Genomic DNA, 27,995 nt, shown 5'->3' with positions numbered 1-27,995 from the left:
CCCACAAGTTTCCAGCGATATATATTAAGTTGTTCAATATTTCATTACAGCAGTTGAGACTCTCCAAGTTAGTTTCCTACACATAAAAAAAAAAAAAATCCTTTGAGAAAATATTTACTAAGTCTTCATCCATGCTTCAAACCAATATATTCTTTTAATTTAATTGCAATGCCATTAAGTTACATTTCCTCTAAATACACCATTTAATATAGGAGTACATTTCTTGACAAATCAAACCGATTTTGGCTGATAAAAGGTTGATCAAAATACCTCAAATATCTATATAAATATATCATATTTTTAATCAAAGAACATAGAAATCTAATGAATGGGAAAAAATCCCATCAAAAATAAAATAAGCGTTATAGAACAGGTTGTTTCCTTCCATGGTGAAATCTAAAAGGTACCTTCATATTCAAATTAAGTTATTGAAGAATTACAGACAGATTACCAGCAACCAGTCAAATGAAAAACCCTGCTCAAGGACTAACATCTGAAATAGGAAACTTAGTTCAGACCCTTTAAGTCATCAAGGAAGGTGTTTGGAGTCAGGATGTGAGAGGACCCTGTCAAAAGAATAATTGATGATTAGGAAAAGCTTGGAACTTTGTTGCAGAAACAAACTTAAGAATAACTAGATAGCAAAAAAAAACAAAAACAAAAAAAAAACAACAACAAAAAAAGCTCACCAATAAGCACTTCCCATTTTCCTTCAGTGCTTCGAGTGACTTCATAAGCAGAGCGCATCTCTGAGTGAGACACTCCTCCAATCATAAAAACAATCAAGCGAGGGCCGGAGCGATATTCTGTTGGAGACTTATTTTTGTGCCAGTTTCCAAAACGGGCACTACTGTAGATTTAAAAATAAAAAAAGAAGGAAAATTATTTAGCAACAAGTAACATTTCGCATAATGCATGAATTGTTTGTTAGAGGTTAATAAACATGTTTTATAATAAATATTTCCGCATCATACTAAATCTGTTTCATAATGGTCCACATGTCAAATTTAACATAGTTGACCTATCTTGTCTAGTTTTGTGCAACAATACTTTAATGTAGATTTATTCACATTTAATGCTTCAATTTACTTCAAGCTAAACAACGAAAATATTGTGCATTAGGCAGATTATCCATTAAATATGGACCGTAGTTTGTAGAGAAAGCATAATCATGATGAGAATTCCCTAATGGATTGCAGTGCATTTAGAGTAAACCGTCCTTTTTTGGGCTTTCTAACTTAATCCATCAAAAGCTTGACTTAAATTTAGTTACAGGGATAAAAAGCTTTTATTGGGCATTACTGGATACATAGTTTAATTCAAACATAATGACACTTCTCTTTAAAGGAGTTCGCTGGAAAACATGTCAGTTTTTGTCATGCTGTTCTAAACTCTGCTACTCTTATGCCATGTTCACACCGCATGCGCTTTGGGCAGCAAAAAAAAAAATCACCTGTTGCTTAATTTTTGAAGATTGTACATATTAAGACAGACAATTTGTATCGTCATATTGTATACACAGAGTGTATACAAAATGAAATTCCGTTCTGTACAGCTTTCATGACATTTCCATTCCACATAGGGTCAGACGCGTGTCTAGAGCATCCTTGATGCTCTTGATGCGTGTCCAGTAAATTGTGTCCAGATGCGTCTGATACTTCTGCTGTCCCTGTATTCAATGGTAGAGTGCGGCTTTGCTATACTTGCTGTGATAAGCTGGTAAAAAATTGTTTTATTATATTCAGGGTTCGTACACCTTTTCCAAAGTCAAATCAAGCACTTTTCAAGCACTTTCAAGATCCATTTTAAAACTTTTTCCAGCACCCTATGGAACCAGTTTTGTGCGGATGACAGCCGGGGTGGGGGTGGGGGGGGGTGGGGGGGTCAAAATGAATACACAAAACTAAAAACAAGGCGCATCTTTATTTTCTAATACCAGTTTTAATTAACTACATACCTTTCCACACAGGGGCGGATTTACCATTAGGCAAAACTAGGCAGTTGCCTAGGGCCCCGAGTTCCTGTGGGGCCCCCTAAAACTCCTTTTACATGTATGGTTAAAACAGCTATTACTTATTTGTGCACATTAATTATGTTTTTGATAAAAATCCTTTGACTAAAATGCCGTTAGAATGCTTATGTTAAGTGTGTCTCGGGCCCTCCCTACAGTGTCCACTACATTGGTTCAGTTAATTTGCTGCGCATGGGCAGAAAGGTCCAAACACACGGCAGCAAACTATTTGAAAACAAACGGCGCGAAGAGACGATACGAGCAGAGGGGGGGAGAAGAGAAAAGAAAGGAACGAAAGATGAAAAGAAGTTACCCTAGCGGTGCTGAAAAGAGGAAAAAGAAGAATGAAAGTAGGAAGCTGCTTTCAAAGTTACCAAAAATGACTGACTTCCCCCCAGATTCCACATACTCCGTCAGCGCTCCACTCTGCCCCGCTGACGTACGTCATGCGGAGCGCTTGTCTTTCATGTAAATCAATGAGATCTGTTCCACATCCACGATAAACATATTTAATTAATTTTAGAGCCAATTAAGGCCTTGATTTAAAAAAGAAATTATGAATTGTAATTATTTTTAATGATCCGCGGAAACCCTGGTTCATCTCGCGCATGCCCTCTACGATCTCCAAGGAACTCAGAGCGGAGCGGACGGGAGCCACAGCGGCATGTAGGCTTTGCTTTGTGCAGGCGGTCTGGAGCGCAGCGTAGCGGAGTGTGTGTGTTATTGTGTACAGCTGGGGATGTTAAGGGTCACATTAATTATAGATTAAATAATTTACTGTTTTGTAGTTTAAGAAATTGTCATATTTGTAACAACACTAGTCTTTCCTGTGACATGCACCTTTTATTTATTCATATACACACACACATACATTATATATATACACACACACATACATTATATATATACATACACACACATACATTATATATATACACACACACATACATTATATATATACACACACACATACATTATATATATATATATATATATATATATATATACATACATACATACACATATATATTAGTGCTGTTAATCGATTAAATTTTTTTAATCGCATCAATGCCTGAGTTAACTCGCGATTAATCGCATTTTAATCGCAAATTTTTTTTCTGATTGAAAATCATTTAAATACTCTCGATGACATACAAAAAATACATACAGGCTAGGTTTGTGCCAATGTTCTTTTTTTAAAATGAAAACAGGTCACAGACACTGATTTATGCCATAGAAACATATGGCAAGAAGATGGGGAGGCATGTAGCAAAAAATAACAAATATGTAGCCAAAAAAAAAGGCCCTGAAAACAGGCTGATGTAAAAGACAGTCTTTACAGTTAATACAGTCTTTTGAACAAAGACAAGAATTTTACCCTACTGCTATAAAATGTAGTACAGTTAACATTAGATGTTAATTAACCAAGATAATAATGAACAATTTTCAATCAATACATCAAAATCAATAGACGACATCACTAGATGGAGGTAGTCTATGCTCTAGAAAGTTACTTTTCAGCCTCTTAACAAAAATGAGAACACACTAGGGCTGCAACAACGAATCGATAAAATCGATAAAAATCGACTTTTAAAAGCGTTGGCAACGAATTTAATCATCGATTAGTTGTGTCGCGCGATTAATGCGTCATCCGCCGCCGCCGTCATCCGGGGGAAGAAAAAAAAATATGGCGGAGCGAGTCAGCGCCGCAGTTGCAGTGTTGCCAACTCAGCGACTTTTCAGACCCCTCCAGCGACTATTTTTCAAAAAAGCAACTAGCGACAAATCTGGCGACTTTTTACGGTGTCACTGGCGGCTTTTGCCTGCCGTGGGGCGCCTCCCCCATCCCAACGCCTTTCTCCCTCTCCCACAGGAATCCCTCTCAGCGCGGCAGTCAGAGCCGCAGGATTTTAGTGAGGAGTTTACCCTCAGCGTCCAGACTGCAAATGAAGCGCGCATGCGCCGGGATTGACGGCGCAAATTGATCACAATAATTAAAATAGCCTGCGCTTTGTAAAGTGAAAAAAGTGATAACATGCAACTTTTTTCAAAAGAAATTAACATGGCACGGAAGCACCACTGTTATGACGCAGCACCTGAAAAGAAAACACTTTGGAGCCTTCGATGGCAGTGAAGAGAGCTGATCAGCAGGATGAGTAACCATGTTTGTTTGGTTTTAAAGTGGGGAAACGTAACGTTAGTTTCTCAGGTAGCTCATCTGATGCTTTCCTTACCTTGTTAGTAGGTTACAGACAGGGATATGGTTGGCTACTTATTTTACTTTTAATCTCATTTACATTTGTTTAAGCAGCGTTTATATTTTCTTTATAAATAAATTAACTTGCAAATTATGAGGGCAAGGCTTTTAAAGTTTAAATCTTCTGGCAAAGATAAAGAAAAGAAGATCCTGCAATTTATGGAAGTAAAGCAGAACAAAATCCAGCAAGATCAGTAATATGTCAATTAATTATCTGCCACATTCCCATGTAAATATCTGTCTTTGGAGGATGTGTTTTTTTACCACCCCTAGTTCTCTCATTTTTATTCCAAATACAATTTATAATTTGAATCACAGGGCTATTTTTATCTCTATGGTTCAGTATTTTCTCAAGCAGCAACTTTAACTGCTATACTTTCCTGTCTTAAAAGGCAGAACTCTTCTAGTCTAAAAAAAACTCATTTCTTGAAATGGGGGGACCTATTGTTGAACCCCTTAGGGGCTTTAAAAAACAAAAATGCCTGTCTCTTTTTGCGCTTTATGAACCAAAGTAGCCTATATTTTGTGGATGTACAGCTACATTTCTCATGTAAGTTTGCGTAGTGTTTACACAAACATTTATTTTTCATATTGCACCAGTACAGTTAATGAGCAACCTGTACTTGTGTGCTTGTTTGTTCTGTCTAAAATGTTTATTTTGGAATAAAGAGGTTAATATAAAAAATTTTTTTTTGTCCGATTCATCGATTAATCGAAAAAATAATCGGCCGATTCATCGATTTTTAAAATAATCGTTAGTTGCAGCCCTAGAACACACACACACCCACACACAGACACACCCACCCACCCACAGACACACACACACACACGATACCGACCTGTGGCGTACACAGACAGCAATAGTGCCGTAGCAGATTCCATTTCACCTCAGTAATCTGTTTTCTCAGCGTATTCCAGGTTGCTACTAGTTACCAGACACTCAACTTGTTTGTTGGTGGTGGGGCTTAAAGAAAAGGCACTAGCGTCACCCAGTGTATGAGCGTCTTTTTCCCTTGAGGAGCTCTCCGCTCTCGAAGCCTATGAGAAATGCATAGACTGGGGGGAAATAGCCACGCCTTCCAGCAGGCTGCAGCGGGATGTACTTGGAAAATTGTACCACAAAACCACATAGCGTTAATCTCACGTTAAAAAAATTATCGCCGTTAAAATGGCCTCGCGTTAACGCGATAATAACGCGCAAATTTTAACAGCACTAATATATATATATATATATATATATATATATATATATATATATATATATATATATGTGAGAGAGAGATTCTTTCCTCCAAGTTACAGTGACATAGACAAACTTAGATACATGACATCCTCAAATTTCTATTCTATTAAAATTTCTGTATCTGTATAATGGGTCTGTTCTATATGTTGTCTTCTCAATTCAGAGGGCCCCATGCCTGTCTTTGCCTAGGGCCCCAAATTTCCTAAATCCGCCCCTGTTTCCACATATAGTTCACCGATGATGAAGACGACGAACACGTTTTTTTCCCCCCACACGTCTCCTCGGATGATCAAAGAAAATTACTCCTCTGCCTTGGCGTAGTAATATAAGCCGTAGAGTTATCAATGCTGTTTTAAGGTCTGGGCCTGGCAATGAATTAAAACTTCGGGGGTTTTTTTTGTTTGTTTTTTTGGAACGTTGGCGAGGCGGTAGCGTGAGTTTGGCGAGGCGGCCGCCTCGCCAAGATAGTGCTGCGGGAAACACTGTAATACTAACATTACATTATCACACCGTACTCTCAGTCACTATGACTTACCCTTCATGTGACTCGAGAGCGCAGACTCGCCCATTGTGAAAAGCTGCACATCTTTTTTGCAGACTTTACAAGAGGCAACTGGTGGGGTTTGTCCCCGTTTAATCCATAATTTGTATTTTTCATCTTCCAGCCAACGTTCATTGAAACGACAACCTCCCGGCATGGTGCCGTAGTGATTTCATGGGGGCGGAGTCACACATGGAAATAGACTGGCAGTTCGCAGTCACACATAAGCGAGCAGGTTTCATTTTCGGGCTCTGCAACATTTCTCCATTTAATAAACACACGATTCAGTTAGATAGATATTTGTTGCGAAAGAAATAGTCACAATTTCAAGCATTTCATCCAAAATGTAAGTACTTTTCAAACCTTGAAAACACAACGTCAAAATTCAAGCATTTTCAAGGATTGCCAGCACCCGTACGAACCCTGTATATTTTTAGCCGAGAAAGTCCAGCTCAAAAGTTCAAGACTACGATCCTGCCTTCAAATTTTATTCAGATCCCCACATATAAGCGGCGCCGTCATTGAGAATTCCTAAGCCAGGGGGTTTCTGCTACTGTTCGTCGCAGCTGGAAGTAGATGTTAGCATTTTTCAGGTATGTGGTACAAACTGCAGGCACCAGACTAATACAAGCGAACATAATTTCCTGGCAGCTTTTGGCATTCGATGTTAATTTAGGCATTAAACTGTTTCAGGGGAGTGATGATGGCGCTCTGAATCAGCCGTGCTGTGTCTGTCTCCCTGCCAGCTCCCAGATCAGCTGCTTTGATTGGTTGATGTGGTGCATCGAGCAGCAAGTTTCATTTTTTTCAACTCCATCAGCTGCTAATTGTGAAGCACGTCATGCCCGTCACATGTGCATAATGTCATGAGGCGCTGGTTTGGCTGCTCACATGCGTCAAGATGCGCCGCTCTTACTGCTTGAGACGCACGGCAGGACTTTTTGATGCTTCTTAATGTGCGTAAACCATTAACTTTGCATGTACACCAGCTTCTTCAATCGCATATGGTGTGAATGTAGCATTAAACTGGTTTTAAGAGACTCACCTGACTGCAGTCTGGGTTGTGTTGATTGGTGCTGGATTAGCGATGAATGGCCACTGCTTCCTGTCCAGCTTGTCTTCTATAGCATTCTGCAAAACAGAACACCAAAATAAGATAAATATATATATAAAAAAAATAAAAAAATAAAAACTTCAGCACTAATACCTCCATGATGTCCTTAATGATGGGTGTCCATCTAGAGAGTTGGTATGTACTCTCCAGACGCTCCTTGCGTTCTGGCAGCACGTTGGCAGCATTGCGGCCCTAATAGAAAATAATTTGTGTTCAAAAATGAGAGAGAGGTACAATATTATTAACAGCAGAGTGAAAACCTGAAGGTAAAACTTTGGTTGTATTTGGAAATTTACCCCAGCGATAATGTTACAGCCAAGGTTTTGCATGTTGTAGATAATTTTGCTGTCCTCTGCTATATTTGCATGCTGGATGAGCTTGGTAAGGTTCTCCTCCCCAATGCCTAAATACAGTGAGTCAGATGTAAATATGGTTAAAGCCTTCAAAAAAAAAAAAAAAAAATGCAAAGCCCTGGATAAACAAAAACACATGACTTAGCTCATGGAGTTAATTAAAAGGTCATGCCTACTATGTTTTCATCAAAACAATAAGTTTTCCAAAAATAATACATCGATAGAAAGTTTAGAGTGGTGCAGAATAAAATTATTAATTTCACAGAAAAAAAATTAAGTGTTTTAAACATTTTGACAAGTCCAAAATTTATAAATATTTACTTTTGGTTATGATGCCAATCTTAACATAATAGGAATAGACCAATAGGAATACAGGTTGAAGCCACGATACATACAGCTCAGGCTTTGACAGATCCAAATGGATAGAGCTAAGAAATGTCGTAATATTACATTTCACAGATTCAAGCAAAAGAAAAATAGAAATACATAAATAACTGAAAAGAGCCAAAAATGTGGGTGAACATCGGTGAAGCTTTTGAGTATTACTGCCAACTTAAGGCAATGAGGCTTAGAAGCCATGCAGAGATTGCTGCTCTCTGAACAGGCATGTCAAATATTTGCTAATGCTAGCCGTTAGCATTTGCAGGGCTGGCGAACAGTAAAGAACAAGAACAGGCCAGAAGGGGTTAAACTTGTAGCTATCAAACTTTTTTATGAATTAGAATATGCCATGGCATACCTTTTTTCTTGTGGAAAATATACAGCAGTATGATGCGGATTTTGTCATAGGCTCCAATGTCACTGTTGAGCAGAACAGGAACGATGCTCTTCATAGCATCTTTTAGAGGTTCCCCCTCTGCATCTGCTCCCATTGCCAAGTCCTGTAGAATATATTCAGTTAAACACTGCCTACAACTGAAAAAATAAATAAATAAAATCCATCAACTCAATGGTCAACAAAACCACTGATCCCTTTTCTTTAGCTGTCCTAACTAAATAAAGGCTCATTCTAGCATTAAATAATATGAACTTAAAAGAGAATATTATATTTCCATTAAATTGTGTGGCTTTGTAAAAAGAAGGTTGGGACAGACTAGAAATCTCCCTCTAGTAAATATTAGTCTGCAGCAATGCATCAAGGGTTTGTTGGTTTGCCAAACGCTTTAAACAAATGACAGCTGAGAGAACTGTTGGTGTTTGGACCAGGCTGTTCATCTTAAAGCCAAAAACATGCCTGCTGGATTAAATAATCAGCTTTAAGAGATGCTGAAAATCCATTAGCACAGTTGAGCGATGTGGTCATAGGAAAAGCAGCCATTAACACTTGCATCCCATAATACTAAAACTATGCCATGAACTTTGTTTCCTCTGTGCTTGATATTCATCTGGCAAACTAAATCTGGCATGGCACATCCCCTGTGGGTGTATGTCTGGCACATACAAAACACTGTGGTCCAGTATTGGATTGTGGCTTCACTCCCAGCTCCAACAGACAGATAAATTAATAGAGCAGTATGTAGTATGTGAGCACTAAATTCATATCAACTCATTGCTATTATGTAACAGCTTCTTGCATTTCTATAAACATGTGAATGGCTTCTGCTGCTCCCAAGCTTATTATGCAACACACTGATGGTTCTCCATTCATCATAGTACCAGAGTATACCCAGCAACAAAAACAAAGTATGCCGACAAGACAAGCTGAGGTCCAAGAGTTCATGGAATGCTTAAATTCTCTAGCCAATCATTGCCTTTTAGATAAAAAAAAAAACTGCAAAGAAGATTTGGCTCCAATTTTATTTATACATTTGTAAAAAAAAACAACAGGGCTATTGAAATAATACAACAGTGTTAAAGATGTATATAAATGCTCAGTGCCAATTAAACATTCCGTACTAACCTGCTCCACTTCACAGAGTTTATCAAGAGAGGCTTTGAATTTCTGCATACAGGCTTCAGCAAGGTGCAGATGAGTAGAGTACTGTGAAGAAAATAGTGTAAAAATTAGATTCCATGAAGAAAACATCAAAACATAGGGATGCCTTAATATAAAAAACAGATATTATTGCAGTGATGGTCTATGATTTTTCCCTTCCCTTTGGACACAGTGAAAGTTCGAACACAGTGCTGACAATGTCTACATCTGAATCAGTAAGGACACTGAAGTCACGGAAGAACTACTACAGGTGCTGGTCATAAAATTAGAATATCATGAAAAAGTAGATTAATTTCAGTAATTCCATTTAAAAAGTGAAACTTGTATATTATATTCATACATTACATACAAACTCATATATTTCAGATGTTTATTTTGTTTAATTTTGATGATTACAAATGACAACAAATGAAAATCTCAAATTCATCATATCAGAAAATTAGAATATTACTGAAGACCAATAAAAACAAAGGATTTATAGAAATGTTGGCCAACTGAAAAGTATGAACATGAAAAGTATGAGCATGTACAGCACTCAGTATTTAGTTGGGCCTCCTTTGGCCTGTATTACTGCAGCAATGCGGCGTGGCATGGAGTCGATCAGTCTGTGGCACTGCTCAGGTGTTATGATAGCCCAGGTTGCTCTAATAGTGGCTTTTAGCTCTTCTGAATTGTTGGGTCTGGTGTATTGCATCTTCTTCTTCACAATACCCCATAGATTTTCTATGGGGTTAAGGTCAGGAGAGTTTGCTGGCCAATTAAGAACAGGGATACCATGGTCCTTCAACCAGGTACTGGTAGCTTTGGCACTGTGTGCAGGTGCCAAGTCCTGTTGGAAAATGAAATCTGCATCTCCAAAAAGTTGGTCAGCTGCAGGAAGCATGAAGTGCTCTAAAACTTCCTGGTATGTGGCTGCGTTGACCCTGGACCTCAGAAAACACAATGGACCAACACCAGCAGATGACATGGCACCCCAAACCATCACTGACTGTGGAAACTTTACACTGGACTTCAAGCAACGTGGATGAAGTGCCTCTCTTCTTTTCCTCCAGACTCTGGGACCTTGATTTCCAAAGGAAATGCAAAATTTACTTTCATCAGAGAACATGACTTTGGACCACTCACCAGCAGTCCAGTCCTGTTTCTCTTTAGCCCAGGCAAGACGCTTCTGACGCTGTCTGTGGTTCAAGAGTGGCTTGACACAAGGAATGCGACAGCAGAAACCCATGTCTTTCATACGTCTGTGTGTGGTGGTTCTTGAAGCACTCACTCCAGCTGCAGTCCACTCTTTGTGAATCTCCCCCACATTTTTGAATGGGTTTTGTTTCACAATCCTCTCCAGGGTGCGGTTATCTCTCTTGCTTGTACACTTTTTTTGACCACATCTTTTCCTTCCCTTCGCCTCTCTATTAATGTGCTTGGACACTGAGCTCTGTGAACAGCCAGCCTCTTTAGCGATGACCTTTTGTGTCTTGCCCTCCTTGTGCAAGGTGTCGATGGTCGTCTTTTGGACAACTGTCAAGTCAGCAGTCTTCCCCATGATTGTGTAGCCTATAGAACTAGACTGAAAGACCATTTTAAGGCTTTTGCAGGTGGTTTGAGTTAATTAGCTGATTAGAGTGTGGCACCAGGGGCCATCAATTTTGAACCTTTTCACAATATTCTAATTTTCTGATATGATGAATTTGAGATTTTCATTTGTTGTCATTTGTAATCATCAAAATTAAACAAAATAAACATCTGAAATATATGAGTTTGTATGTAATGTATGAATATAATATACAAGTTTCACTTTTTAAATGGAATTACTGAAATCAATCTACTTTTTCATGATATTCTAATTTTATGACCAGCACCTGTATTAGAACAGTGCTGGAAATAAGGAGCAAGAAAGGAAAAAAAATGTGCTGTAAATGCAGTTAGCATAAAAACCTCCTGATGTTCCAAACATATAGATTTCCCACCGTCTATTCCATGGAAGGATGTGTAGGCACATCCCACCTCACAATGTTTAGCAAACACATTGTACCTTGTTTTTTGTGACACATGAATTTATATACACACCTTCAGGTGTTTTGGGGTTTATAACGAATAAGCTCGCTACATTTCTGTAATTTTCATTTTCGTGTAGTAATTTTCCAGAAGGCCAAAATTTTGATATAATGGCTGTCAAGTAACAATGAGTATAATTAATATTTATGGTTGAGGGCTGTGCAGAGCCACCTACATCCCCTGGAATTTGATCTGTTAAAATTGACATGTGAGGGAATAGGAGCCAGGTAGAAGAGGTAGAAGCTACAAAAGTAGCTTCTAGTAAAAAGAAAGTAGAAAGATTCTCACCATGCTGAGCTCCTTTTGGTACTGTGGCATCTTCTTTAGCATCTGAGAAAGATCTTTTATATTGGCCTGAATACAAGAAAAGTAGTAAATATTAAAAACATGTACTACAAAAAAATAATTTTCCCTGAAACCATCAACAAAGTTAGGTATTCACTTACATTATCAGTACTCATTCGCTTGCTTTCACAAAATGTTCGGAGCAGTTCTGTCACTTTCCTGCAATAACGGGTTAGAAGTTAGTCACAAGATTAATAACATGAAATAATATTTCTTGTACTCAAAATTTCCAAGCCATAAATCTATAAATGTATTGTTTAGATTCCTGTCAATTTTTTGGTAATTCTGATATTTTATATGATTTATAATATTGTAGTGGTAGTTTAACACAATAAGGTTTTAAAATTTACCATTTTTATTTCATCAAATGTCAAAATTACAATGGCCTGGAGGTGGAAACACAATTTGCAGAACATACAATGAGTAACAAAGAAAGAGATAGACTAATTTTTCTGTATGCCCAACACACAAACCGCATGCAAAGGAAAAAAAACTAAAAACAAAATTCAACAGAAAGAGTGAAATGCTGCAATCCCAGAAAACAGATCAGCAAACTTAAAACACACCAAATACAAAACCTGCTGCAAAAATAAAACACATGCAAAGTAAAAAACAACTACAAGTGAAGAAAGCAGTGAACTAGCTCTGGATGGCTCTAGTGTGCTCTAAATAACAAGGGGGAAGACAACCTTATTTGGGACTACATTTTTAGTAAATACATAAACTGAATGCACAGAGAAATTAAGTTTTTGAAAATATTCAAAGGAAAACATGCCTTTTATTTCTTAACAACAAATATCCTCTGGGCAATCACTATGTTAATGATTTTGCTATGGTTTGGTCCAGAAACAATTAGTAGTGTCTGTGGTCTGGTCCCATATGTTTAGGTGAATGTCCCCCCCTAGTGGTCTGGAGCACCTCTGGTATGTGGAGCTAATTTGCAGCTTCTGTTGACTTTTAAATATTTTTTGCTACCTACAGCATTTTTCCTCGGCATGTGTTGTGTGTTTTTGCAAACCTTATTAAAATATTATTATTATTATTTTTTTTTTTGCTATTGCAAGATTCATTTTTGTCTTTGCAGCAAATGTGTATCCCTCTACTATATTTTTTTAATAACAAAATCAAGTGGAAGCAAATAATCAGAAGTGTGTGAAAATGTTTCACAGTGGGATCTACATCTAGCTACTACACAAAACAATACTCACTTTGTTACATCTGCAATGTGCATATGTCGAAGCTGAACCCAGAGCTCATCATCTTCATCCAGTAAAACTTCTTTCGGTTTGGAATTCCCAATTCCGGTAGACTGATAACTTGATGACGGTTAAAAACAAACAAATAATGTTAAAATATTTCGGAAATATTCAACTAATGTGAAAAGCAACTTTAGAAAACAAATCTTCAGGGGAAAGACTACAACAGATTTATCAACAAAAAATAAATTGTGGCAAATAGCAGTCAAATGTTGACATACGTATAGATGTCTTGTTTGATATCTAGCGAGTCGTAAGCCATTGCTTGGAAGGTCAGCTCATGCAGAACAGGTGAGATGGGATCAAACCCACGATCAACAATCAGCAATTGAGATCGAGCCTTATCTGGACCCTTTTATATATATAAAAAAAAAAAAAAAAGTAAAAGAAATGTGTCATGCTTTCAAATTCTATAAATCTCAACAACAAGCGGCATTTAAGAAAACATGCAGTTATGATACATGTAAAGAAACCAAATGCTTGGATTGCATGCTTATGAAATTCAGTTTTCATTGTAGAAGCAAATAGAGAAAAGTGCAGAGATACATGCCTGTTAAGATTCATCCTGAAAGAAAGGAAATTTTGAACTAAGAAAGACAGAAAATAGGAGGAAAAAAAGGGAAAGGTTCAGCAAAGCTTGTGAAAAAAATTATATAATGTAAAAATTAAACCCAAAAACCAAAGAAATGTCAAAAAAATAATAAAGGCAAAAATCTACTGAACTTAATATTCACTAACCTCTCCCATTTTCGGGTTATCTGCTTTGTGAGCATCAAGGCGTGCATATATCTCATTAGCCAATTTAGCATTTTCTTCTGGTCCCCTTGGGAGGGAAATGATAAAAAATAATTAACACAATTATCACAAAATCAGCAAGAAAACAGAATAGCGAACCAATTTTAAAATGTATGTACAGTATGGTTTTCATACTTGCGGTATCTGACTGCAGGGTACTCATTAAGTGTGTCACACAATGTTGCAATTTGTTCTGCAACAGTTTCCATCATTTTGTTTCTATCATTGCTTTTTTCTGAGCTGTAGAATGAGGACAAAGATTCTGGATCATCCAGGGAGAAAACCTAAAGGGGTGAAAAAGAAAAATCTTTTTTGTCAAATGTGCATAATTAATACACAGCTGTAGCACAACATGCATTGTATTGTAAACCACCAAATACGCAAGACTATTTATCATCTCTGCTTGAAAAAATGGTTTGCTATCTAATCTCTAATAATAACCCAATAACAGTTAATTTAAGACTTGATCATCCAAAGCCCTGGAAACGTCTACTGTGGGCTTCCTCTCCAACACCAACAGTACAGTTTAAGAGGAACTGAAAAGTATTTAAGAAATAGAATATATGGGTGGAAAAAAAACAAAACAAAAAACTAAATGTTGGAAACTATAAATAATATACAGTCATATGTTAACATTTTATCAATGCTGCTTACTTTTTATCACTGCTGTATTTTAACAATGTAAATGTCTTGAAAGCTGTACTGAACAAAATTTATTTTTGTATACAGTCTGTGAGTACAAAATGACAAAGTCTGTCTAAGAAGAATATTTTTTCTAGGAAATGGAGGAGAAACAAAACAAATAACGATTAATTCAAGAAGAATTTACTAACCTGAGACTCATAGGGCAGGAATGCAACGTTAATCTCTTTTAAAGTCTTAGCAACCTTAGCTACTCTGGATTTCCCAATCTCAGCAAAGAGACCATCAGGACAGGCTATGAAAAACAGGAAACAAACCATCACACCAGATAAAGACAACTTTGTTAAAAGTTAATTTCTTATTTTAATATATTAGCTGTTACTCTAATGCATCTTGAAATAAGAATAAGACTACAGGGCTTCCAGTATTTAGAAATGATTGCTGCTTACTGTCAGTGAAAAAGATGTGAGCTGCTCTGTAAGTAAATGCTGCATCTTTAAAGTCGTTGATTAGAGCACGAACTGACTGTAATTAGGGAGAAAAAAAAAATAGCTTTTTTATTCAAATCAACTTTGAGCAAGAAAAAAATTACTTAAAGGATGGTATCAAATAGAATCCATGATGTCAAAAAGTTTACCTTCTCCACTGGTGTAATCAAATAAATGGCCTCCAAACTTGAGATTGGTTCCCTGCGTTTGTTGATGTCCTCCACAACTAAAAGGAAGACAGAAAACTTCAGTTAATCTAAATGCCAACAACTCAATAACACCCCATACATTTTTTTTTAAAAGAAAATGGTGCATAATCATTCTGCTTGTTTAGTCATCTAGGAAAATGACAGGGAATTTTGTTAAAAAGAATATTATGAGCTCCTTTTATCTAAAAAAGGGTCATTAAATTTTCTTTTTTATAATAAAGTTTAGTAGGATTAATTTATTATAAACAAAGATCTTCAACGTCTGAATTATAAATCAAAGGCAGGCATTAACATAGCATCGCAGGACAAGTCTGCACACTCACTGGTCACACCCTCGGCCAAAATGTCTGACATCTTGCAACATGAGGACAGAATTCTCATGGTCATGTGGTCCACAATTAAAACCTGTAGGAGGACATAGCAAAGGTCAGTGTCACTAAAGTGCTGTGTGGGGAGAAAAAAAATAAATAAAACAGCTATTTTATGGTTACCTTCCATTCTCCGTCTTTCTTTACACTCTTTATGACCCCATTCAAGATTTCTGTAGGACAAAATACATATATTTTATGTATGTGAAAGTGACAAAGTAATGCATCTTTGATAAAGCTTTTTTTCTTTTCACGAGTTTGTTGGTTAATTAAAGGATTTGCTTCGATGCTTACTATTTAAGAAACAGTAAAACATTTCATGTTGATTAAAGTCAATAATACAACAGTGACTGTTTGGACAAATCATGAAAATTAAGTAAAATTGCCTATTAGGAGTTAAAAAATTTGTCATGGGTCCTTGACCATGCTATTAGGTTTAAGGATGTGTTACTATAGAATAACCATCAGTTTTCATAAATAATGATTACAGAAATAGCTTAATAATAGATTTTTTCCACTGGTTACCATTATTACCACCAGATACTAAAATAGTTCTAAAATAGTAGTTCATTGCCTAAGAGTATCAGGAAGTGTAGCCATCTGCTTTTCTGAAATAAAATACAAAATAAAAAAGAAAAATGCAAATTTCATGCCACCTTCATAAACAAAATGATATTTAGAGCAAGGTTTGGCTTCTAATAATCAACATTTTTGAGAATAAAAGAAAACAAAAATAATCCTTACTTGTAAAGTGTAATCGTATGAAGACAAACACCTGATTGAAAATGAAACCCAAGTTTCCTATTGTGCTAAATTGTAAATAATGAACCATAAAATATTTCCACATACTAAAAACCTGACTGTTTTGCCCCGTAACTCAAGACAGACATGACGAAAAAACAGGTGAGAAAATGATGACATTGTGAATGAGTTTTATTAATACAACTATATGTATTTTTTAATGAACTCATTTTAAACAAACTCGACGAACTTCCTATAACCAAAGCTAGCAAGTGTTAGCCTACAACGTCTGCTGTCGCACTTAATTCCCCCCCACACACACAGTACACCTATGTCACAAGAAACAGCCATAAACCTCTCATAAAAATACGAAAAATATATCTCAATATGTACAGCGAGGCCTTTTAAAGTTGTTTTAATACCGCTCCCATGGTTTGTAGAAGGGTTTAATTGAGATTAAAACAGGAAGAGGCATTTGAAATACACGGTTTTATTATGACGTTAAGCTCCTGGGATTTATCTGACACGGGCAAACAATCTAAATCACCTAGTCAATTTAAATTACGCTTTAAAACCTTATAACTTAAAACTAATGTTTTACTTACTGTCGCCAACTACCGCTTTCAAACCACTCGGTGCCATCTTGACAGGAGTGTACTTTTACAAGACCATTCACTTCCTCATGGTTCAAGAGCACAGCTTTGGAAAGCACAATATTGCCACCTAGCGGCAATATTGAGCATTGCGTGAATTAGTCTCCTGGTCTCCACCCCTTCTAAAATTACACGTACCAAATACCTATTTCTCTTCTATCTATCTATCTATCTATCTATCTATCTATCTATCTATCTATCTATCTATAAATAAATATATCGAAAAAAAAAAAAAAATAAGTGCAGTCATTCTAAAAGAAAGTCAGCTGGGCACTTCCCACTGCCAAAATATGTCAAAGGCAGCCATCTACTGAGCTTCAGGAAACACTTGTCAACAGCTATTCATCATCAAATAATCTCAGCTCTTCATAGCTGTAGAGGAACATCCAAAATATTAGGTGGTTTTTACAAGGAATCACAATTCTCTCTATTTTATTTATACTGATCAATGGGTTACTGTAAGTTGGTGCATGATGTAATCTTATTTCTGACAATAGAAAAACTTTAAAGCACCTCATAAGAAAAATAATAAGCAGCCAATATACAGCACATCAATCAAGTATAAATGTTACTGGAAGAAGACTTTAGTTGTAACGTATACAACTATTACAAGTAGTTTTCCTGATCGTAAGAAAACTGATTTTTTTTTAAAAACTTACTCAGCTTCAATCATTTTGATAATAGGTAGAATTTCTCACTCCCAAGACTACTTTAAATTGCAGTTTTAATCAATGAAATAAACTAATTTCTCCCTCAGTGTATGGAATATGTTAATTTAAACCTGTTTTAATTTATATATTTATAATCCCCAAAGTTCCAATGTTTTTTTTACCAAACCTATAATATACCTTTGAATTGTATTTCTAGAAAAATCCTTCAAGCTTTAAACAAATTGCATTAAGCCCATCCATAATGGAACCAATAATCTTTCCAACTGCACACACTGAAGCAAATGCAATAAAATATGAATGAATTACACAAGTTTTTTATGGAATTTTGTTGGTGAATTGCAAGTTCAAAGAAATCAGTCTTAATACTTCTTGTGACAAACCTAACAGAACTATATCACTTCAAATAAATTAATCTTTTAAAGTTAATACCATGCCAAAAATTCTGCCAATTAACTGCTCTTGTGGGTCAGTATACAATTCAGAAAAATAAATAAAGCACATTTTTTCTATTTCTTTCTATTTCCCAGTTTTTATATTTTAACAGCATTACACTTTACAAAATAAACTGCAGTCACAGAAAATAAACCCTAAAGTAATACAGATATTACAAGGGAAAACAATTCAAACATATAAGAAATATTTTATAAAAAAGTATGTCATTAATAAATTTAAGAACATCTGGCATTATGGGTAAGATTAATCCTCAAAAATTGTCAAGTATGCATTCAATCATGTTAGCCTTGCCAATCTTTCGGTTGCACTGTGGTCTGGTTCTGAACTGTAGTGATCCATCTGCCCCCATTATAATAACATACATTTTCCCAAAACACAAAATCTTCAATTTTCATTCATTTTTTTTAATAACTGTTGCTCCTTTCGAACACGCATCCTCTCTTTAAAGTCTTCCAACTCCTTCCTCTGAAAACAAAAGAAAAACAAAACGCATTCAATTATTGTGGTATTCAGTAGTGAATTGAGACAAAATGCAAATAAGCTCCTTATAATCTTGGGGAAACAAAGATGATCAAAAGATTTAAAAAAATAAATACAAATGTTGTGCCTTTAAGAGAGGTATTTGAATTACCTCATTAAAAATATTTACTTCTGATATTAAACATTGTCTTATGTAAAAACTAATCGGTGCATTTTTTTGGTAAAATCGAGTCTTAAACTACAATTTTTTACCATTAAAACAAAAAACTGACAAGAAATGGTTGTATTTTTATTAACTTTATGAAGTGATGGCTTTTCAAACATGATCTACGCATTTCACTCACCTGTGACTCTTCATCAGGCGGGAAGATTTCCCTCTGGAAATTATAAAAGACCAAAATATATGAATATATATATTTTTAATCTTAGAAATACAGCATGATTGGACAGGGTCAAATGCGGTTTCAGACAGAATGGTATATGAACTAAAAACAACACACGGAAAATGGCTTACCTTTCTCTTTACGATATACTCCTCGAAGTACTCTGCCTGGTTTGAGATCCAAAACATGGTCACGGGAAAAGACAAATAGAGCATCATCTGCAAAGGGGTTCAACGTAATGAAAAGTTACACAAAGTGGATATTGTAACTAAGACACGAATAAACACCATCTAACAATATTGAATATCAATTAAGAAAAACATTAAAATATTCTTTATTTGCTTACTCGGAATATCTCTATTTTAACACCCATTTCCACGTCAAATTCTTATCCACAGCCTTTAAGAGTTACCCAAAAACATTACAGAAGACCTTCAGACTATTTTCCGGGTAAAAGCTCCAGATTCTTCTTCTTCTTTCTGTAAATTTAAGTGACATCCGTTTTCTGCTGTATTACCGCCACCAAACGGCCCGGCGGGTTCACGATGTATTAGTGGACAATTCCATTTACCTAGCTTTATTATATATCTTTATTACTGCCATCTTTTGTATAGGTAAATTACTGAATTTTAAAAAGAATTACCAAAATGACAAAAAAATTCCATTTTGCTCTGTTTTTTTTTTTTTTTTTTTTTTTTTTTTTTTTTTTTTTTTTTTGGGGGGGGGGGATTCTTTTACTTCAGAAAACACATAAACCTAAAAACAAACATCTTTATTTTGGGTAGTCGGATCTGAGCAAACGAAGATTTTTGTCTGGACACATATCGTACCAGAACATACATACATATACATATATATATATATATATATATATATATATATATATATATATATATATATATATATATACATATATACATATATACATATATATATATACATACATATATATACATATATATATATATATACATACATATAAATACATATATATATATATATATACATATATATATACATACATATATATACATACATATATATATACATACATATATATACATACATATATATATACATACATATATATATATACATACATACATATATACATACATACATATATACATATATATATATATATATATATATATATATATATATATATATATATATATATATATATATATATATATATATATATATACACGGTGTCAAGAAATCCAACAAAAAAAGATCCTAATTTGTTTTATATATTTACAGTTTTAGCAGCGTTTATATTCCCAGAGGAAGCAATGAGCCAGTTCAATTCTATGAAGGAAATGAAAGCTTTTTATTTCCAGTTTGTGGCACGTTCTTTACGTCCTCGAGTAAGGATTTACGCGTTACGTCATCAATATCGAGAGGTGTTCAGGATCCTCGGAGAGAAAGATCCCGCGCGCCCTGGCAACCTGAGAAACACAGGTAAATGCCGTTGTTTCCAACACTGTTTTGACAGCCATGACACTCCAGAATAACGAGAAACTAATAGACAAGAGACGCAGTAATCGTGATGTCAATGCCTCTGCGGTAATAAAGATGCCCGGCGCCCACAGATATCGCTCTCTTGCATAGCGGCCTGTTGTGAGTAGCTAGCTTGCTAGCTTAAGCTAGTTTGCAGTTGTCTGTCAAAAGACACAATAACCGCACCTAAAACGCGAGTCTACCTGACAACCATTGCCTGTTTCAACCACTGATTGTGACAACTACCCTTCAATTTGTCTAGCGAATGACCGTGTGCGTACATCTTAGAGCAACCTAACGTTTGTTTGCTCATCGACTGTCTTGTGTTATGGGAGACGGTGACGCCGTCACGGTGATGATGGCGCACACTCAGACGAGCCCGTTGGCTAAGGATACGGCCAATTGTTCAGTTAGCTAAGGGGCTATATCTATTTTTCTTAATTGTTTAACGTCAGGCGATTGAACACGGATGCTACTGTTGCTTTCTGTTCTGCCATAGATAACATTGTTTTCTATTACGAAACCTGAGCTGTGGCCAATGCCCTATGGCCTAACATTTGGGACTGGGCTTCTTGACGGTGGTCGCTTGGTACTGTAGCTGTTATTATCTGGTAATTTATCGCGTCGACTCATTTTAATGATTCGCCGTATCCACCGGGACTGGGTTTTGGTCATACCGTAAAAACGACTGGAACAAACACAATGGAATATGTTTTTTTCATCATTTCCAATCATCTAGTCTTGTTGTGGCCAGTTGAAGCAACCTTTCTCCTCCTCTTCATGAATGACTAAAATGTGTATCTGATTTTGCAAAGCCTATGTAAATGGTACAGTTGTAGAGATGCCAAAATATGTAAGCATAGGATTTTAGTGTAGCCAGTAGCTCACCTACAATCACATGTCTGCAATCCTCTTCTTTGTCCGTAGGTACAAGCGACTAATATGTCTGAAGATTAAAATTAAGTGTACACTTTAACTCTCTTGTATGTTACTCATACTTGCATGGCCCTTTGAATGTTAAGTTATATGCTACAACGTTATTACATGGGTATAAATTGTATTAATATGTCTACATATGTTTAATGTATAAAAAAGTTATCATTTGCGTCAACAAATAGCACCATGTTTTTTGCTTAGTTCTATGCATTCAAGACATCTCTTAACTTTATGTCCTGGGAGAAATACATTTAACAACTGTATACACAAACTGAGTATATTACTTAATTGCTTTCTGCTTGCGTTCTTGTTATGTAAGCATTAGTTTTTTCTTTTATATAAAGCAGCAATTTTTACATTTCTGTTCTTTTATCTATCACAACTTGCTGAATATTGTTATTTACATGCCATGTTATTTGGTTTCTCTATTGAACTTTATGTTAGTTGGATTTATTTTTTCTCTCACAAATACTACTCGAGCACGTTTATCATTTTTAGAATCCCACATATTCTGCTCCTGATGATAGCATGTTCAAGGCTAATGCTGACCTTTATTGTCAATGGAATAAATTGGTTTATCTAATCGGGAAAAAAGGAATTTGTTAGTGTTTATGCCTCTCCAGAGGTCGGTTCTTTTCTCATGTGAATGAAATAAGAAAAATAATATAAAAACAGTTTTGGAGACAGCTGTAGGTTCACTACTAGTGTGATCTAGTTTTTTCCTTTATGTTCACTCATTCTTCCCAATGTTTGAGTTTAGGCTTCATTTTCCAAAGGGTTGGCTGAGTTCGCTGTCAAAACATTTTAAGATGTTAATTGTATCCCCTTTGATTAAGCTGTGGAATAGCCTTTTATTTTGTAAAAGGATTCAGTTGGAGCATTAACCATTTATTTTAGACATTTAAATGAAATTACGAGTTTGTTTTTTGGTAAAACCAGCGCATTCAGCTCGGCAAAGAACTCATGCTCTTCCTCAACACTGAAGTCCTCAGACATTTTTCTTTCGTTGTTTCTTTCTTTGCACAGGTAAACAGCACATTTCTTCTTCTACGCTTGCATTATCGGCAGAGCAGACGCTGAATGCGCATTTTCTTCCGGTTTGGTCTGCCGGCTTCCGTAGAATCGTGAGCGCGCATGGGGGCGCTATTAGGAAATCCTATACACTACTGTTTAGGCTCTAAAACGTTCTAAATGACTTCGTTTCGAGTAAATTCTGGATGCTACCCACTCAGGACACTTGGATTACATTGGACGAGCAGTATGGAGGAACATTGACACGTTTTTGTGGACTTTTATGGACCTTTCTGTCTCGGTCACCATAGACCTCCATTATTTGAATGTCAGCAGACAGCAAGAAGCCTCCCAGATCTCCAGATGCATTTGAGATATCAAAAAAGTACTCCAGAGTTTTGTTCAGCATGGGGGTGAGTAGAAAATGAAGGCTAATCATGTTTTGGGTGTACTATTCCTTTAATGCCAACACTTGACGTAATTTTTTTGCGGCTGAGATGCTAAAGCCCATTAAAAGTGATAAGGTACAATAAAGATATATCTCTCCTCAGACTGTATACTACTCCAAATGTTCAAAATCCGTGTCTGTCTTGCATGGCTTTTGACCTTGTTATTGCCAAATTAATAGATATAAATCTGATATACTGTACAGTAAAATGGAGGAAAAAAATCTCTTTTAATCATGTTCAATTTATTTTAACATCAAACATTTCCAGCCATTTTTAGAGGAAGGGTTTGATTACTTATTTCTGGGTTGCTGACATGCTCATGTGGCTGACGGGCATTTCAAATGCATCTTGATTACGGAGTCATTGCTGGGTAAGAATGTAAAACATTTAAATCAGTTGTGGCAAATCAGCAGCTCATAGTTTCTAATTTGATAGTATGTACAAAATTAAATGCATCACAAGTGAGAAAATGTCCAGCATTTTGTTGTTTATAGAATAAAATCATTTACTAAGATAGCAGACAACCCAATATTCCTTATTCGTTACGTGGCCTACTGAGTAATGCCATGACGTCAGTTTATTCAGGAAGTAGTCATTTTACATAGCAAGTCAATATTTATTCACCTTTGTGATGGACTTTTTATCCTTTAACGAGGATAAATATAAAGCAGAGTTTGGTGGTTGAAGAGGGGATCAAGGGATTTGGATTGGTTCCGTAGTGGCTCGGTTTGGTTGGCAGCGTGCTGCTGCAGCGGGGTGTGAAGGCTGGCGGTCAGTGTTGGAGCCCTGTGTGCGGTGTTTGCAGTTCTGCATAGCAGGCTGTGCAGCGCTGCTGTGCCTGGCCCGGGAAGGCGGTCCAAGGATCAGGTTCTTGGACCGCTCGATGCGATTGGGTTACCGATCACAGCGAGCGGTCCTAGAACCTAATCCTTTCTCCTGTCCGAGTTGGAAACATTGCCCTTTGGATTTGATTTTTACCCGGTTCGGGTCATTGCTCCAGGCCAGTGGGGATCGAGCTGTGGGTCTCCGCTTGCGGTAACTGACTGTTATCAATCGCGGTTCTTGTTCTGGAGCCCGGACCATAATGATATGGAAATCCGTCTGGAGCTGCGGCCATACTAAATTGTGCAGCTAGCTAGGGTTGGCTGTTTTATGAGATAAAATATTTCATAAAAAAGTAAACAAAGCTTTGAATCAGCTTTATTGCCATCAGGCACTTTATTAAAGCTATACAACAGAGAGAAAACAAGCCATTGCAACTTTGGTATATTGAATCCAACTGATGCTGTGATAGGACGTATGACTACAATGACGTCACAGCTGGGGATCGCTAGAGGCACCCTGCATACTTTAAAATTCTCTTGATTTTTATTACTTGGAGCATTTATAGCGCAATTTAGACCAGCCACATAGAGAAAAGAAAGGATAATCTACCATCACACATGATAAATCTTAAAAAAAAAAGCCTACCCCACAGGTTCAACATTTTCTGAACTGAAAACTAATTTGTTTTGGATACACTTCTACAGTTAATGTGACATTTTTTATTAATACTTTGTTTGAACCCTTTTAGCTAATGGAACACAACTAGGATAACCAAAATACATTTTGCAAGACTCATAATAGGGACTATTTTTCTATTCTGTTTAAGATTCCTGTTTCCTCTTATAAGCATTCTCTTTTGTTCAACCCCCAGGCTTTGAATATTTTTTTACTTCCTTTCACATTTTGCTCTGGTTTGCTAGGGAAAGTGAGCCTGGGTCCTTGTTTATCTTCTTTGTCACAGGTTTTGCTTTAAACTTTGAAATAATTTCCTTGACTGGGAGACAACAGTGTTCTTTTAGAGCTGGGCAAGTTGGCCAAATAAATATATTTAATTGGCAAAACACCTCGTAACTAGCTCTGAAAATACAAAAAGGTGTCTCCAGATCCTAAAACACTTTATTTTGGATAAACCTTTGTTTATGCTTAAGTCAGCATTTTAGATGGATTTTTTTTCATCCTTTTTTCAAAAGTCTGTATTGGGTCATTTTAATAAAGTTTAGGAAGAAGCCCCTTTTACGTAACCCTTCAGTCATATTACGTCCATAGATAACCAATCAAGGTTTCGTGTTTTTGTTTTGTTTTTGTTCAGTTCAGAGCTTTCATAAATGTTACTGCAGGCTTCCCGCGGGTCCTAAAAAGTCTTAAAAGGCATTGAATTCTTCAAAATAAAACTAAGGCCTTAATTGGTATTAAAATGTCTTAAATCAGTCTTTCGTAGGTCTTAATTTTTAAGACATCATAAATAGGATTATTTTTTATTATGATTTATTTTTGTAATCTAAATAAAAAATTAAAGTTGACCTTTTTTTTTATTTAAAAAAAAAAAATTGCTCGCCATGATTGGTTCCGTCCCGATAGCAGAACCAATAAAAGCATTGTTGCGGCCGTGACATTTGGGAGATGCGCCATTTACTTTTTGTCTGGAAAATATGAGCAAGTGTAAATGTAACCAAAATTGGCCAGCTAGCCAAGCGTTTTCTACATGGCTAAAACCAGTACCAGGGAACATACATGAGGCACAGTGTATTTTGTGTAAGAAGCGATTCAAGCTCGGAACAGTGGGAATTAAGACAGTGGAGTCACAAGCGAAGCGCGAAACACAAAGCATCAAAATGGAGTTACCGAGAAACAGCCGGTATTTCTCGGTTTTGTTCCACCCTTGTCTCTGCAACGCCTCCACTTATCACCAACTCAAACAAGAAAACGATACAAAGAAAAATAGCTGCAAAAAAGACTTAGAACTGGTTATGTTGTGGCTTTAAAACTGATTTGTTTTGTTCCCTGCTAAAACAAAGTTTGTGAATTCAGTTAAATAATTGTTAAAATATATATGTCATTTGTGTGTTTTTAGCTTTCTTCCTGTATGGGAAGCTTTTCAAAATTTGAAACATTAGTGCAGTGGTTTATGTTATATTAAACCTTTGGGTTAAGTTGTCGCAAGCAGGTTTTTCTTGTGAATTTGGTGTTAAATTTTTATTTCAAGTGGCATTAAAAAGTCTTGAATTTAACTTGCCTTATGCTGTAGGAACCCTGTACTGGCAATGTCGATTTACAGAATGTTTGGCCTGGAATTAAAGCAGACTAAATATAGAGCACATGAATTATGTGGTAAATATCTGCTGTAGACCAATCTGTGACATGTAAGATTAGCCTTACTTGCTTATATTATTTTGGATTAAAGGTAGCTACACCAACTTCATCTGGTCCGATCTCTAACTGCTCCTCTGTGATATGGTCTTTGTAGTTTCTTTCAGCACATCCAATGTCTGGTACTGGTAGAAGATAATAAACATCCAATGTGTCCCAGAGTGTTTTGAACTGAAATCATGTGGCTGTCTCATTAACCAGACTTATTTTTTTCATTGTACATTAAACACTCTAGCCACAACGCTCAATAATTAGTATATAAGTTGATCCTACTCAGGTAAAAGTCTTGCCAGGTTTACCTAATCCTACTTTTGGAAAGTAAAAGTAGGGCTTGAGGTGTTTGTGAAAAGGGCTTCTACCTTTTTTTTTTGGTGAACATTCCAGAATTTTTGCTAACATTTTCACCATCTAGCGACAAGTTGAAATAGTATCAGTGTTGTGCACACTTGACAGTAAAGAAAAAGCAACGCAGTGTGCCGCTGCAACACACAGGTTCTTAGTTCAGAGGCTTAATGGCATCTGGGGTAAAAAGGTTATATATTTTGAAGTTATTTTATATTTTATTTTATTGAAGTTTTTCTTTACTTACTTTTGACTTTTACTCTTGTGGATTCTCTGATGGGGATTGTAGTGCATTTTTTACTGGGCCATTGTGATACTTCTTCAAAAAATGCAGTATTGATGTCTCTCTGCTAAATAAATTTACAAATCATCATCATAAGCCATGTTTTGTTCATATGTGGAACGATGACTAGGGATAAGTTATTACATGATAGAGATGTCCCGATCCAGGTTTTTGCACTTCCGATCCGATACCGATATTGTTTTTGGACTTCCGATCCGATACCGATACTGGCCAATACCAGCCTATCCGAGCATGTATTTAAGTTTAAGTTAAAGTATTTAGCCTTAGTTGTAAGACTCATGTTGAAAAGGGTTTTAGTACTCTTGATAACATCTAGCCAGCTAAATTAGGTGAGATTGAATAAAACACAATGCTTGGTAACAACAAACTTACCTGTTTATTAAGAGATAAACACAAACTGGACAAAATTATGAATAGCAATGTGAAATTGCACAGTGAACAGTAAAACCGTAAACAGTTAAAGGTGCAAGTATTACTGTAAGTTTTAATAAAAATGCAAAACAGGGAAACACTGGCGCAAAATAGTGGAATGGATCGTTTCAATCGGCGAAACTGGAAAATACCGGATTTTTTTTTAAAAACTGGATCAGCAGTCTGGATCGGCATTTTACATGCTTTGCCGATACGCATTTTTTTTGCCAATATCGGCGTCCGATCCGATACGTGGATCGGATCGGGACAAGCCTATTACATGATGGGATGTGGCATTTCCTGTCCATTTTGTTTATCAGAATGATGACACCCTCTCAGCTCACTATATTTCTAGGCATAGTGTCCTTAACAAAGAGCAACAGCTACTGTTATTTATTTGATCCTTTTATATTTTGTCACTTGCAACACTGATTCCCACACAAATATTGGACTGCTGTGTTAAACCATAAACTACTAGATGGTAAGAAGTCTTTGCATTGTACTTTTTTATATGTTTACCGAGTTGATGCACCTGGATGCTCTGAGCAGACAGACAGGAGGACACAGCATTATAGCCACTGTCTGCATCACTGACAAATGTGCTTTGGGTGCCTTGTGGAGAAGAATGGATGATGGACACTCTTCTAGCTCATCAAACTTGCTACCATCCATTACTCTTTTTCGTCCTATTTAGAGAAAGTGTGGGAAATGTAGATGATATATGTCACAAGTACAGTTGGAAATTGGTATTATCAATTATTGAGGCAAAAACCTCAGCATACAGTGCGCACAGAGTCCACTTTGCTCGCAGAATTTAGTTCTACAATGTGGGAGTATTCAAGTATCGGTTTTTGCT

At 36.3% G+C, this 27,995-nt stretch overlaps 3 protein-coding genes across 4 annotated transcripts in view; 1 reads left to right on the top strand and 2 right to left on the bottom strand.

The window, feature by feature from the left end:
- Positions 1-4: 4 nt before the first annotated feature.
- On the bottom strand, positions 5-17,081 carry stxbp2 (syntaxin binding protein 2). Its single transcript, XM_038287956.1, has 19 exons — positions 16,957-17,081; positions 15,734-15,783; positions 15,566-15,647; positions 15,183-15,259; positions 14,995-15,070; positions 14,737-14,840; positions 14,039-14,187; positions 13,847-13,931; positions 13,330-13,460; positions 13,061-13,168; positions 11,954-12,011; positions 11,796-11,861; positions 9,420-9,500; positions 8,259-8,400; positions 7,463-7,569; positions 7,260-7,358; positions 7,098-7,183; positions 690-850; positions 5-566 (listed from the first exon to the last, which is right to left on the bottom strand). Exons 1-19 carry the CDS (start codon positions 16,991-16,993, stop codon positions 508-510), a joined length of 1,758 nt encoding a protein of 585 aa, XP_038143884.1. The 5' UTR covers positions 16,994-17,081; the 3' UTR covers positions 5-507.
- Positions 17,082-17,969: 888 nt separating this feature from the next.
- LOC119785345 (protein PET100 homolog, mitochondrial) lies at positions 17,970-19,502 on the bottom strand. Its single transcript, XM_038287957.1, has 4 exons — positions 19,338-19,502; positions 19,123-19,209; positions 18,953-18,985; positions 17,970-18,593 (listed from the first exon to the last, which is right to left on the bottom strand). The coding sequence occupies exons 1-4, from the start codon at positions 19,362-19,364 to the stop codon at positions 18,513-18,515; spliced, it is 228 nt and encodes a 75-aa protein (XP_038143885.1). The 5' UTR covers positions 19,365-19,502; the 3' UTR covers positions 17,970-18,512.
- An 870-nt stretch (positions 19,503-20,372) lies between these two features.
- Positions 20,373-27,995, top strand: part of brd4 (bromodomain containing 4) — a 34,900-nt gene continuing 27,277 nt past the window's right edge. For both annotated transcript variants that reach the window (XM_038287964.1, XM_038287963.1), the window contains exon 1: positions 20,373-20,455. The gene's annotated coding sequence lies outside the window, so the exon portion shown is untranslated. The remainder of the gene's footprint in view (positions 20,456-27,995) is intronic.

This window comes from Cyprinodon tularosa, unplaced genomic scaffold (assembly GCF_016077235.1).
Source record: "Cyprinodon tularosa strain WSP-4 unplaced genomic scaffold, ASM1607723v1 ctg246, whole genome shotgun sequence".
NCBI classification, from domain to species: Eukaryota; Metazoa; Chordata; class Actinopteri; order Cyprinodontiformes; family Cyprinodontidae; genus Cyprinodon; species Cyprinodon tularosa.
This window is presented reverse-complemented; position numbering and strand designations above follow the sequence as displayed.